Source organism: Varroa jacobsoni, unplaced genomic scaffold (genome assembly GCF_002532875.2).
Source record: "Varroa jacobsoni isolate VJ856 unplaced genomic scaffold, vjacob_1.0 scaffold_173, whole genome shotgun sequence".
Lineage (NCBI taxonomy): Eukaryota > Metazoa > Arthropoda > Arachnida > Mesostigmata > Varroidae > Varroa > Varroa jacobsoni.
In genome coordinates this window covers 1-11,688 of record NW_019213075.1, presented here as the reverse complement: position 1 = coordinate 11,688, position 11,688 = coordinate 1, and the positions used below count along the sequence as shown (strand labels likewise).

Here is an 11,688-nt window from a genome sequence, read left to right as displayed (position 1 = left end):
ATTACGTAAAATTTATACGCGCTCAAGTAACCGACCGCATGCTGAAGCTTTCAATGCGACTAATGTTGACTATATAAACGCCGACCCTGGTTCAGTTAGCAGCTTTTGCCGTCATAAAAGTTAACAGGCCACACGCGTGTTGAAATAGTGATATAATGACTATTTCATGTGCCAGTGCTAAAAATGTACTGGCGTTTCTCCAATGAGGGCCCTTGTTATTGCAGACCCGTTGCTGCATGCGATGGGAAAAATGGAGCGTATACTGAGGTGTTTTGCGATGCGATATCCAATAATACAAATAGTAACATAAAGTTAGGTTAGCGAAGAGTTCACGCAATTAAGTTAGCGCTCCTAAATTTTGTATATTTCAATTACATTAATTATTATAGTACACATTAAAATTAAAAAAACGAACCATATGTACAAAAACATAAGTCGGGCGTTACATAGGATGTAACGCAGTTTTTACTATGTATTGATTCATGCTTCATTATACTATAATCAACACCAAATGTTTCTGATGAAAAATATGTCTCTCTGATTATGGTTCAGTTCTTTGATTTTCGTTTGTTGTTACAGAATTGGAATGAACATCTAACACGGTAGGGATAGCGGTACTGCTGACCAACGAATTGTACATTGAAAATCTGGCAGGATGGTTTCCTCTGCGAGTGCCGTAGAGGAGGCCGCTCTGAAGAACGGGCTTTCCCTTAAGACCAAGATGGCACAAGAGGATGAGAGCCCGACGGGATCTGTGAAGAACGGTAGGATTTCGTACCAAACTGCACTTATATCCCTTAGTGGTTTGCTTCTGCTCTATTCGGTTGTTTTCAAAAGGGTTCCATATTTATCCATTTGAAATTTGTTTAATTGGTGGCAAGTAGACTTTCATGCACTTTAGGTCATATTATTTTTGTCGGCTTGTCTTGCTGTATGCTACTATAATATAGGTGTGGCCACCGATGAAAGCTCGCAGAACTCAATCACATCCGAAAAAGATAAGGATAAAGCGGCTCAAAATGGCGCTGCTACGAACGGCGAACACAAAACGGGCGACATAGAAGCCGAGGATGAAGATTATGAAATACAGGAATTTGACGAGCCTGAGGAACCTGTAGTTGTTATCGAAGACGACGATGACGAGGTTCCGCCTGAACGAGAGACACGGGCTGATGATAACTCAGCTGTTAAGAAAGAGAAAACGGAAGAAGGTGACGTTGAAATTAAAGAAGTCAAGGTAGGTTCATCAAGAATAAACGATTTCGCAAAAGTTCGCAAGTGTTCTTCGCTGTGTGTCGTTTACAAACACTTTGTTCCCAAACAGTTGGCTGTATGATAAAGCAACATTTTGAATTACTGCCGCCGCTTATAAGTAGCAAATGTCTGATATGGGAAAGAAACATGACGTCGCCCTATGCTTATCCGGAAATTTTCACACAAGACTTCATGATAAATAACGTATTCTAATTTTTAGGAGCTTTCGAAATTACAAGTTTTTCGAAAGGTTTTTAAAGGACATGCGGCCGAAAAAGTTGAGTAAGCGATGTTTAAGTTGTCGATCGGTTGTAAAGACAGTTAGTGATAGCCATTTCAAACTTCTTCCCTTCCAACATCGATCTAGCATAAGCTATTTATAGATGGAATATTGATGTTTTGTTGTCTTAGGAGGACACCAAGATGGAGGTTAAGGCTGAGATTAAATTGGAAAAGCCTGAAGTAAAGGTAGAGAAGCCTGAAAAGGCAGAGAAAACGGAAAAGACAGAAAAAACGAAGAAGACGACAGAAAATGGTTGCGATTCAAAGAAGGACTCAGATGAACAATCGGAAAACGATGAGAATCGACCACACATCAAGATCGTACGGGATGTCCGTAGACTGGACAAAGGCCTGCCGAAATTCCTCCGTCGACGAGTGAAAGTTGGCCAATGGACGCCATGCGATATGCCGAAAAATGGCGAATTTAAAATGAAAGACAGTGAAGCACTGGTGGAAGTGCCATCGTTGACGTGTCCGATGTTAATCAAAGAGCGCGATGTTTTCGCGCGCCGCGTCAAGGATGGAAAAGTAATTCCGCCGAAGCCACGGAAAGCTCCGACGCATCAGCCAAATCAGTTCAAGCTCGGACAAACTTCCGTCGTCGACTTCTTTACGAGCTCGGCCGGCGATTTTCTAATGCAAATTGGCCTTGATCGGGTTAGCGAACACTACAACAAGGAACAGATCAAGGCTAAGGAACGAGAAATGCGTCGACACGGAAGGTCTGCCGAACTGCTCGAATCTGCAAAAAAGCACGCGGAAGACTTTCAAAAAAGCAAGGCACGTAATGCCGCCTTTCATCATAAACTCAAGCGTTGCCAGACGTGCGATTTCAAAACAGAGTCTCAGATGGTTCTTGAGGGTCATCTACTCACGCCGCATTTTACGCAACGGCGCGAGTTGCAATGCTCGTTCTGCCCATTTATTACGCGCGACGCCAAGGCCATCATCTTCCATATGGAGGCCCACCACAGTAAGGTGCCGGTCATGGAGCCGCCCCCGCAGTTCTACGAGTGTCCATTCTGTCCCTTCGAGACCAACTTGAAAAACAAAGCCGGCACGCATGTAAATCGCTGTCAGCGCTATTTCAACAACAACGTCAATCAGAGTCCTGGAAATGACTTCCAAGCGCCGGGCATGACGTCGAAGCCCATTACAAATGAAGATATCAAGATGTACGAGAAATTCTTCATCGCCTTAACACAAGCCAAGAATCAGGTAGGTTTCTCAAATTATTATATATTTTCAGTGGAAGCATGTAAATGGCGTGCCGGCTTACTCGTATTTATGAATTTTACGACTAGCTTTTTTTATTTACTTTTACTAAGTAAATCGTTATTTGATGATTGCCGCTTGTAAGCTAGTGCATACACGAGGACACATTTAACTTCCGGAAAACTCCTTTAATATCGAAAATGTTGTATACTATAGGTGTTACCTTTAATAGTCTTTCGACTTGTTGGCATATCAGCTGCGCTCATGTTGAATTTCGCTTATATTGCGTCATGGATTTGTTTCACATGCTATTTGTCGTTTATTATATGCCTGTATTTATCCTAAAAAAATCTGGCTCTCGTTGGCCTTTACGCTCTATATGTACAGTTAATCTGGATCGTACACGCACAATGGCCAAGATTAAAAATCTTCGCATTCATGGCATGTTGGTGGAAATTGATTTTTTCATTATTGAAAATTATTCAACGATCTATTGTTGTATGTCTTGTATCTTCTGGTATTTACATCATGCTTGAATATAATAGGCCACAAAAATTAGGCTTAACTATTTTTGAGTATCATTCTTGTAAGAAGAATTATTACCTTCTGTAAATGTGTTTAGCGTCATACGGCATCATCAATTCTATCAGCCGCTATAGGAATTTGCCTGATTAAATTTTTTCACTTATTATTATCACCGGCCGCATTCTCTCTCTTTACGTTAACTATTTCCCGTCTGTTTTACAACACTCTTATTCATGACTTGATTTTCTTTTGTAAAACTCACCTGGTTACAGGCCGCTGCCCAAGCCGCCCAAGCCGCTCAGGCGGCCTCATCTGCTCAACAGCGGCAGCAGTTGCTTATGGCTGCTGCGGCAAGCCGTGGCAACAATTCCCGCGGGGGTACGAATGCTATTTACCAGCAACTACAAAATTTAGCTACTCGGCAGGGAACCGCAGCCGGTCGTACGAGCAACCAGGCCGGCCAAGGACGGGTGCAACAACAACAGTCCCCTAACGTCTCTCAGGCCAGCCTACTGCAACAGGCCCAGGCGATGGCCCAAGCTGCAGGGGTGAGGATTAACTATTTTAACTATTTAAAAATGTTATTTTCATTATTCTAGTAAGACGTCAGTCTTATTAGAAAATTCACAGCGCATATATAAAATATATGCGCTGTGAATTTTGTGCATATACATGCAGTATCATACAAACATACTGTTGACGATGCTGACGCAACAAATAATTATTAATTATTGTTAGATTAGCTAAATTATCGTATTTTGTTGTAGAAAGGCCGTGGGGCTTACACCCGATACATGCTTGCACTTCCCATCGGTTCAGTTCGAGCTACCAAGCTTAAGCTGTATTGAAATCGTGCAATGATTCAACCTGCCTCGAAGATGGCATATTGCTAAACATTGTACGATTGTTATGCGTGCTTTTTATTGAATACTAGGCGGCAAGTCTTCTAAATGGAGCAGGTGGTGCGAATGGCGGCCTTTCTTCCCTCGCTCCGCACAACAGGGTGTCAGCTGCAGCAGCAGCGGCTAACCTGGCACGTATTCCTCAACAGCAAGGTAAGTCAAATGGCAATTGTATTCACGTCAACATTTGGGAACTTTATCGACAGCTAGACCAAACTTTTATCTGCCGCTCAACTATTAATCATATTGAATGCTCTTACTTTTCTCGTCTTAGGCTTAAATGGCTGCTCCAGGCCTCTTATCATCGTACGTATGAGTACGTAGTCGGATTGTTTACGCTGTCTGTCTGTCTGTCTGTCGGTGTGTGCTTGTGTGTGACTGATCACTCAATATATTTGAATAAAAATAGGCGTGAGTCTGGATCAGAATGTCGGATATGGACACAGTTTTATAAACGTTTCTTTATACACAATTTGTGCTACGAGTCGTTAATTTTTTATAATTATCTTGGGCTGGTATTTGTCGTTTTGTATACAGTAAGCGGCAGAAGTCTAGGGAGTAAAGCTTCCGCCCTGTTCAACTGTATTTTATGAGACTCGGAAAATTTTGAACTAATGAATGCATTTGAACTTTTTTTTTATTTAGCCGGAGCATAACATTATTCTAGCTTAACGTGTTAAGCTTACCCCTCTTACCCTCGTCCTAATCCCTTGAACTCCCGTTAGTACCTCAGATATACTATAGAGATCACAATAAACAATATCGTAATTGTTAAGCCTAACCAGTTGGTCTCTTCAGCGCATCTCAAGGCCCTGTTTGCAAAATTGGGCAATGATTCAAGCTTCAAACTGCACGTATTTAAACGTGGCTGTCGGTGCTATAATGAACAGCAATGAACGGACTGAGAACGTGATTGTTGCTAAGCCGACACAATTTACCAATATTTCATATTAAATATAAGCTACAAGAGCCGTTAATGCCACCATAAAAGAACACGGAAGATTTTGCCGACGTTGTTGCTAAGGATCCTAAAACTTTGGATGAAAACTCGGCCATTTTGTGAAGAACAAGAATCGAAGAGTGCACAAACAGCGAGATAAGACCCAATCTTCGATTTGGCTTTTTATTGTATTATGCGCGTTACTATACGTTGCTGCTTAATGATAAATCCAAATGTGTTAACGATAGTTTTTTGGTAGTTAATGTAAGTACGTTAGGCCTGTGTGCGTTCAGATATTATGTTATGTATGTTATGTTAATTAAGAATGATCTATTTTAGTGGGCAAGTAACATTTGCATTTGTTTTCGTTAACTATTAATATCTATTGCCCATCGATAGCCGATATTTCAAGTGATTATATAAAGCTGTGTGCGTGTATCCGACATCGAGTGTTTGTATTTTGCTTGTCAACATTTTAGTTCTTTTGCACCCGTTCGGTCTCTCTCTCTCTTCCCACATTGATTTCTCCACACATTTGCCAAAACCCCTATCGACTCGCTTTCTAAGTGAAAATCAACCAGTCAGTCAATCAGTGGCTACAACTTCCCACGTAACTACGTTCTGCTTCTGCTGCTTCTTGTCGCACTTCTTCCACAACTTCAACTTCTACTGCCTCTACTTCTACTAATTATTATCATCATGAATCTTTCTCAATCTCAGCCCTCAGCGAACACTCAGTTAATCGAATCGCCTCATATCACCACCATCAGCTGCTACTGCTACTACAGCTATCGAGACAGAGAGAAAGAGCCGACGAAACGAAACGTAACGAAAGAACGAATCAAATAGACGTAAAAAGCACGATTGATTGATCGATCAATCGATCGAACCAACGAACGAACGAAAATAACAGCAGACAGTGAGTGATCAGTGAACTAGAATGGGCAGACAGCTATGGTAGTGTCGTGCGCGCGTACTGAGTAGGATGTTGTTGTTGTTGTCTTCTGTTGTTGTACAGATGCGGCCAATGCAGCCATGGCGGCGGCGGCGGCAGCTGCCGCGAGTGCGGGCGCAAGCGGCGTCGGCAGTGTCAGCGGCGGCGTCAGTGGCGGCAGCAGCGGCAGCGTCGGGGCAGGTGGCGTCGCCGGCGGCGGCGTCGCTGGCGGCGGCGCGAACGGAACTTCGGGCACGACGGCTACTGATCCACGGGTAGCTCCCAAAGACCTATATGTTGACGAGTTCGACTACAAGTATAAGTTTAAGCAGTTCTGCGCGGACGGCTCGTCGCGTTGGTGCTGCACGAATCGCAAGTGTAAGGCGGCGTTCGTGATCCCGCGCGGCGAGTCCAAGCCGAGATTCCCTGTCGGTCCCGACATGCATAACCACAAGGCGTACAAAGTCGCTGAGGCGCTGGATCCTGCGAGCAACCCTGGCGCCGCCGTCGCCGCACAGCTGGCAGCCGCCGGCGTCAACATGCAAGCGCTAGCCGCGTTAACCAACGGGGGCACGAACACACAGGCGCTGTTTAGCGCGCTGACAGCCGCTGCCCGGGGACAAGGCGCTCAGAGCGCTCAGGCCCAGGCGCTCCTAGCAGCGTTGGGCGGGAAGGACGCCGCGGCCAACCTGGCCCAGGCGGCAGCTGCTGCAAGCGCCGCAAGTGCTGCCGCTGTAGCAGCTGCCGCAGCAGCTGCAGGAGGTGGTAACCCTAACACTAGCGCATCGGCTATCGCGGCGAATCAAGCGGCGGCAGCGGCCGCTGCTGCTGCGAACGCCGCTGGTGCGGCAGGTAGTCGGGTATCGTCAGGCGGGGTCGACATTTCCGACGGAAGGCTGCCAGACAAGGCTGAGCTAGTGCCAGGTATTACTTGATTCGATGAAAAACGATGAAGTTGATGACAAAGTTGATGTTGAAAACAGAAGGGGGTTGCGCGCGTGCGTGCCTGCATTTCTGTTGCAGGACAGCTGCTCGAGTAGGCTTGGAATCTGTAAAACGAAACGATATATGTTAGGGTCAGAGAACGATAAAGGGAAAGATGTATTTTGTTAAATTTGAGTTTATAATAGTTGAGAAGACGCGTTGGGAAATGAGACAATCATAGATTCTAGAGAGGGAATAACTTGGAAAATGTAGATATATCGCATTAAAGGGTGAAAAAATATGGCGCAGTAGAGCTCTAATCAATTAGCCAGTTAGTGTGAGAATGCTATTGAGTCTCTATATATATATATATATACATATATATATATATATATATATATATATATATACATATATTACTAATCGAATGGCTTTCGTTCTGTTTTTCGCTTTCTGATACAAGAAACCCTATGACTTTAGTTCTTTCTCTGCCCCGTTTAAGGTACTCTGCGCGAAGAAAGCTTCGCGCTACTGTCATATTGCTTTACCTGTAAGCCTTCTAACTGCTATGCATTTTTGTCTGTACGTGCTTTAAAAGCGGGTGCCTTACGCCCGTTATAGTGTAACAACTTTCTTCCGCGGATAGCCCTTGTTGCTTTCGCTTTCCTCCTCACAAAGGAAAACAAAGTGATCTAAGAGCGTGGAACTGCCTCATAACGCAGTACCTTTAATGGCACAACCTCACAATGTATCACACGCGTCACGCATCTTCACTGTTTCGCCGTAATAGCCTCTGTTTACTACTACTACTACTACTATTACTACTATTTCGGCTGCCTTTTGCCATTTCTTTTTCACAACACTAGGTTTGGCATGCTAACTGCTTGAATCGCTGGCACCAATGTGACTACTTTTTCGTTCTGTGGATCGTCGTTCGATTAACACAACAGGCTGGAGTTCACAACCTCACTAACAGTAATAACGACAAGGACAACACCTCGGTTATCAGCGGATTTCTATGGGTAGATAAGGGTATGGCTCCTGCGTGAGAACATGACACGATTCGTGTCATGTAGCTTGGACGAGATGACTGAACTTCACATGTCAGTTGTTCCGCCATATGCTGCACTGACTGCAGTTACTCCTCTTATCTCTGTTTTCGCTGACGTTATCTCACTAACCGCACTCTGTTTCACTGCTAATCGACACTAATCATTCGGTCACCACGAAGGTTAGCACGAATTTCTGCCCAATGAAGGCCATAACCGACCGCGCCGTTGTCATGAGTTGGCAATCGTTGGGGCTGCTTTCAAACCACACCTGTCTTTCGTTTCTGAGAACAGCTCTATATATATATATATATATATATATATATATATATATATAGCTAGCTATTCAGAAACGCAATCGATGCTTTCACAGTGGTATATATACTTACGATGTTGCCCTCTCGCTAGTAGACTTGTGTGCTCGAAGTAGTGCTGAACTAACAAACATAACGCAGAAGTGTAATTGATGCTTCTACTGTTCTTGTTTAACTGCTGTATTTTCTACGGCGTCGATTAATGAGCCTTTTTTTGTTTCGATTTGATCTGTCTTCATTGCGCTGCTCAGGAGTAGCGACTCGTCTCTCAGCTCCGGGCACTGGGCGAGCACCTGTTATCTTGGAAAGTTCTGGTCAAGGAAATGCTGGCGCGCAGGGTGGCGCAGGTGCATTTGTCATATGCGAAATCTGCGACGGTTTCATTAAAGATCTCGAACAGCTGCGTACCCACATGCAGTGGATCCACAAGGTAGGGCGCAGTGATAAAAACTGTAGTATAACTTTATTTCGAGAAATGCACGGCTGGTTCGTAATACGTGTACACAAGATAAGGTCAGTGTTTTAAGTGAATGAACACATCGAGACTTGCCAAGGTATCGCCATATCTATGTGTAGGTCAACTGAACAAATGAATATATCTAATCGTCTGCAGTCGTGTTTCACCAATGTGGCATTTGAGTCAGGTCCGATGTGACCTTTCAGTAAATAACTGGTAATTGATTCTTTCGAGTATCTCTAATGTGAATATACCATTTTTTCTTTCCGTGTTATCTGGCCTTTTTTCTTTCTTGATTACAGGTGAAAATTCACCCCAAGATGCTTGCAAGTCGACCTCCTCTTAGCTGTCAAAAGTGTCAGTGGCGCTTCTTCACTGATCAAGGCCTCGAACGGCATCTGCTTGGCGCACATGGACTCGTCACCTCGAACATGCAAGAGCTCGCTAACAACACCCAGGACGGCGGCCGCTGTACGGTCTGCGGGCGTATCTATGCTAGCAAGCTGGTACAACATATGAGCCAGGTTCACAGAGTGATGCTAAAGCCCGCTCATCTCTCATACAAATGTACAGTGTGCACAGCAACCTTTAATCTGTACCGTCTATTCGAATCACACGTTTACTCCGTGCATTCGGGCGCTATGAAACGCGGTTCAACGAACACGACAGATCAGAGCGCTGCAAAACGGAACCGCCGAGACGATGCCAGCTCGAGTAGTGGCCTAAATTTGACTACAGCGAACTCGAATAGAGGTGGTGGTGGTGGTGGTGGCGGCGGCGGCGGCAGTAGCAGTGTGACCTCTGGCGACACCGTCTACCCCAAGAGCTGCGCGCTCTGCAACGGAGCTCGCGTCGACGACTTCCTTCAGCATCTGGCTGATAAACATATGCCGAAGAATGTCAAAGTCGGCGTATGTCAAATCGAAAAGTGCTCATCATGTCTAAGCAACTTCGACGGCATGGTCGTGATGAACTCGGATCTAGGCGAGAGCTCATCCTCGGACGACGACGACGATTGAGCTAGTAGAAAGCGCTAAAGCTGGAAGTAGTACAGTGGCTGTAGCAGCAGCAGCAGCAACAAAACGACAGCAACCGCTACAACGGAGAAAGGCCGAGGGAACAGCCGGTACCGGTGGTACAAGCCTGATACAGATAAGCACGTGCATACTAATCATGATGTAGATGAACATATTATCAACATGTACGTGTGCGGACGGCTGACGCTATACGTTACGTTATATCAACGTTAAGAAAAAGAAGACAACACGCCGACGCACAACGATAATAAAAAAAAAACGATAGAAGGAAATCAGAGATGGAGGGAAAGGAAAAGTAAAGAACAAACATGGGTTCGTAACATTAGCTATGATAACCAACCACGGCAGGCGACACACACAAAAAGACCAAAAGCGGCGCAAGCTACAGATTTTTTAGACTGAAGCAAGAAACACGGACGCGGACACTTGCTGCTACTAAATGGGCAAACTATTTATGGGTGAACGAGCGGTGAAATTGTGAATACCAGAAATTGACCGTCCGTCTCATCTCATCTATTATATTCCAGGCGATAATTCACGCAGGTCTGGAAACTCTACCGCGTACGACGCGATTGTCTGTCTAATCTACTAATATGTATGTTGAATACTATAGCCACTATTGATTCTCGCCTAATAAAAGGAACCGGACTGCGATAGACTCGTTCGGTTCGATGACGCGTGTGTGGTCGTTGACGAACAGGCTGCGATCCGTCTGCAGCGATTTCTTTATCACCTTTACTTCTATGGATAGTAGCAGCTAGTGTACCGTTGCTCACACACTGTTAACGTATTGTTGTGGATCATCAGAAAATTAGATCGTCAATCAACGAAGAGCAGCCACTCTGTAGGCGCTCTGTCATTTTTTAAGAAGTTGGATTGCCATGTGCATATATATATCATCTATATATATATATATATATATACACGCAACCCAAACACGCCGCGAACAGCGCGCCGCAACCAGGCTGCTGGCCTGAGGCAGCAGATTATACTGGAGTAATTTCTAGAAGTGTATGAATATAGAGAAAGAAATACCCATCGGTGGATTCTACACACAGATGAGCGAGAGAGCCCAAATGAGTGACTGACAGCAGAAATAGGCAGATGTATGAAACTACCATTAATAATATTAGTAAGGATACCAATAATAACAATAACTAATAATAATGACATAGTCGTTTGGTCTAAGTACATATTAGTTTTAGGAATGTGAAATAAATGTACGAAATAAGATTGTGGCGGGTTGTAATCGAAATAAGGCTGACGATTATGACGACAATTGTAGTAGATTAAGATAGAGTAAAGAACGGAGAAAACTAACTGAATTGACTGATTGATAATAGGTGAAACGGTGACGATAAAAACAGATAATTGCATGCAAAAGAAAAATACGTAATTAAGTTAATTTAAGCAAAACTGATTCGCACTGACAATACTGACTAGCGGAACCGCCGCAAACAGAACGATGATATAATGATTGACTAAAATCAATAGCTGTAATAGAAATAATTATAATGAAATGTGTGTTGTCGATGATTGACGAGAAGATGAAATGTGACGGAGAACTGTCAAATGGCGCCATCAGCGAGAAGCACGAAAGTATAGCGTGGTGAAGATCACGACTATGACGACAATTCTATGAATTATAACCATAATAATTATAGTAATAATAATGATGATAATTATATTACTACTGCGATAAAATTGAGATCATGATGACAAATCGCAAGAGAGTATATGATGACAGACGCTATATGTATCGTCTGCACAAATCGCCAACCGCTAGCCCCATGGCTGCGAAAATTATTATTAAAAAAAAAACATATGTAGTAAAAATTAGTTTCAGTCTGAATGT

General features: G+C 43.8%; 1 protein-coding gene across 8 annotated transcripts in view; it reads left to right on the top strand.

The window, feature by feature from the left end:
- The window catches only part of MEP-1 (zinc finger protein MEP-1), a 22,422-nt gene extending 10,885 nt beyond the window's left edge, over positions 1–11,537 (top strand). For all 8 annotated transcript variants that reach the window (XM_022852214.2, XM_022852195.2, XM_022852220.2 and 5 more), the window contains 8 exons: positions 580–764; positions 951–1,237; positions 1,666–2,754; positions 3,549–3,824; positions 4,211–4,331; positions 6,137–6,976; positions 8,591–8,769; positions 9,099–11,537. In XM_022852214.2, coding sequence (XP_022707949.1) covers positions 656–764; positions 951–1,237; positions 1,666–2,754; positions 3,549–3,824; positions 4,211–4,331; positions 6,137–6,976; positions 8,591–8,769; positions 9,099–9,815 — 3,618 coding nt within the window. In that variant the 5' untranslated portion in view covers positions 580–655 and the 3' untranslated portion in view covers positions 9,816–11,537. The remainder of the gene's footprint in view (positions 1–579; positions 765–950; positions 1,238–1,665; positions 2,755–3,548; positions 3,825–4,210; positions 4,332–6,136; positions 6,977–8,590; positions 8,770–9,098) is intronic.
- Positions 11,538–11,688: the final 151 nt, after the last annotated feature.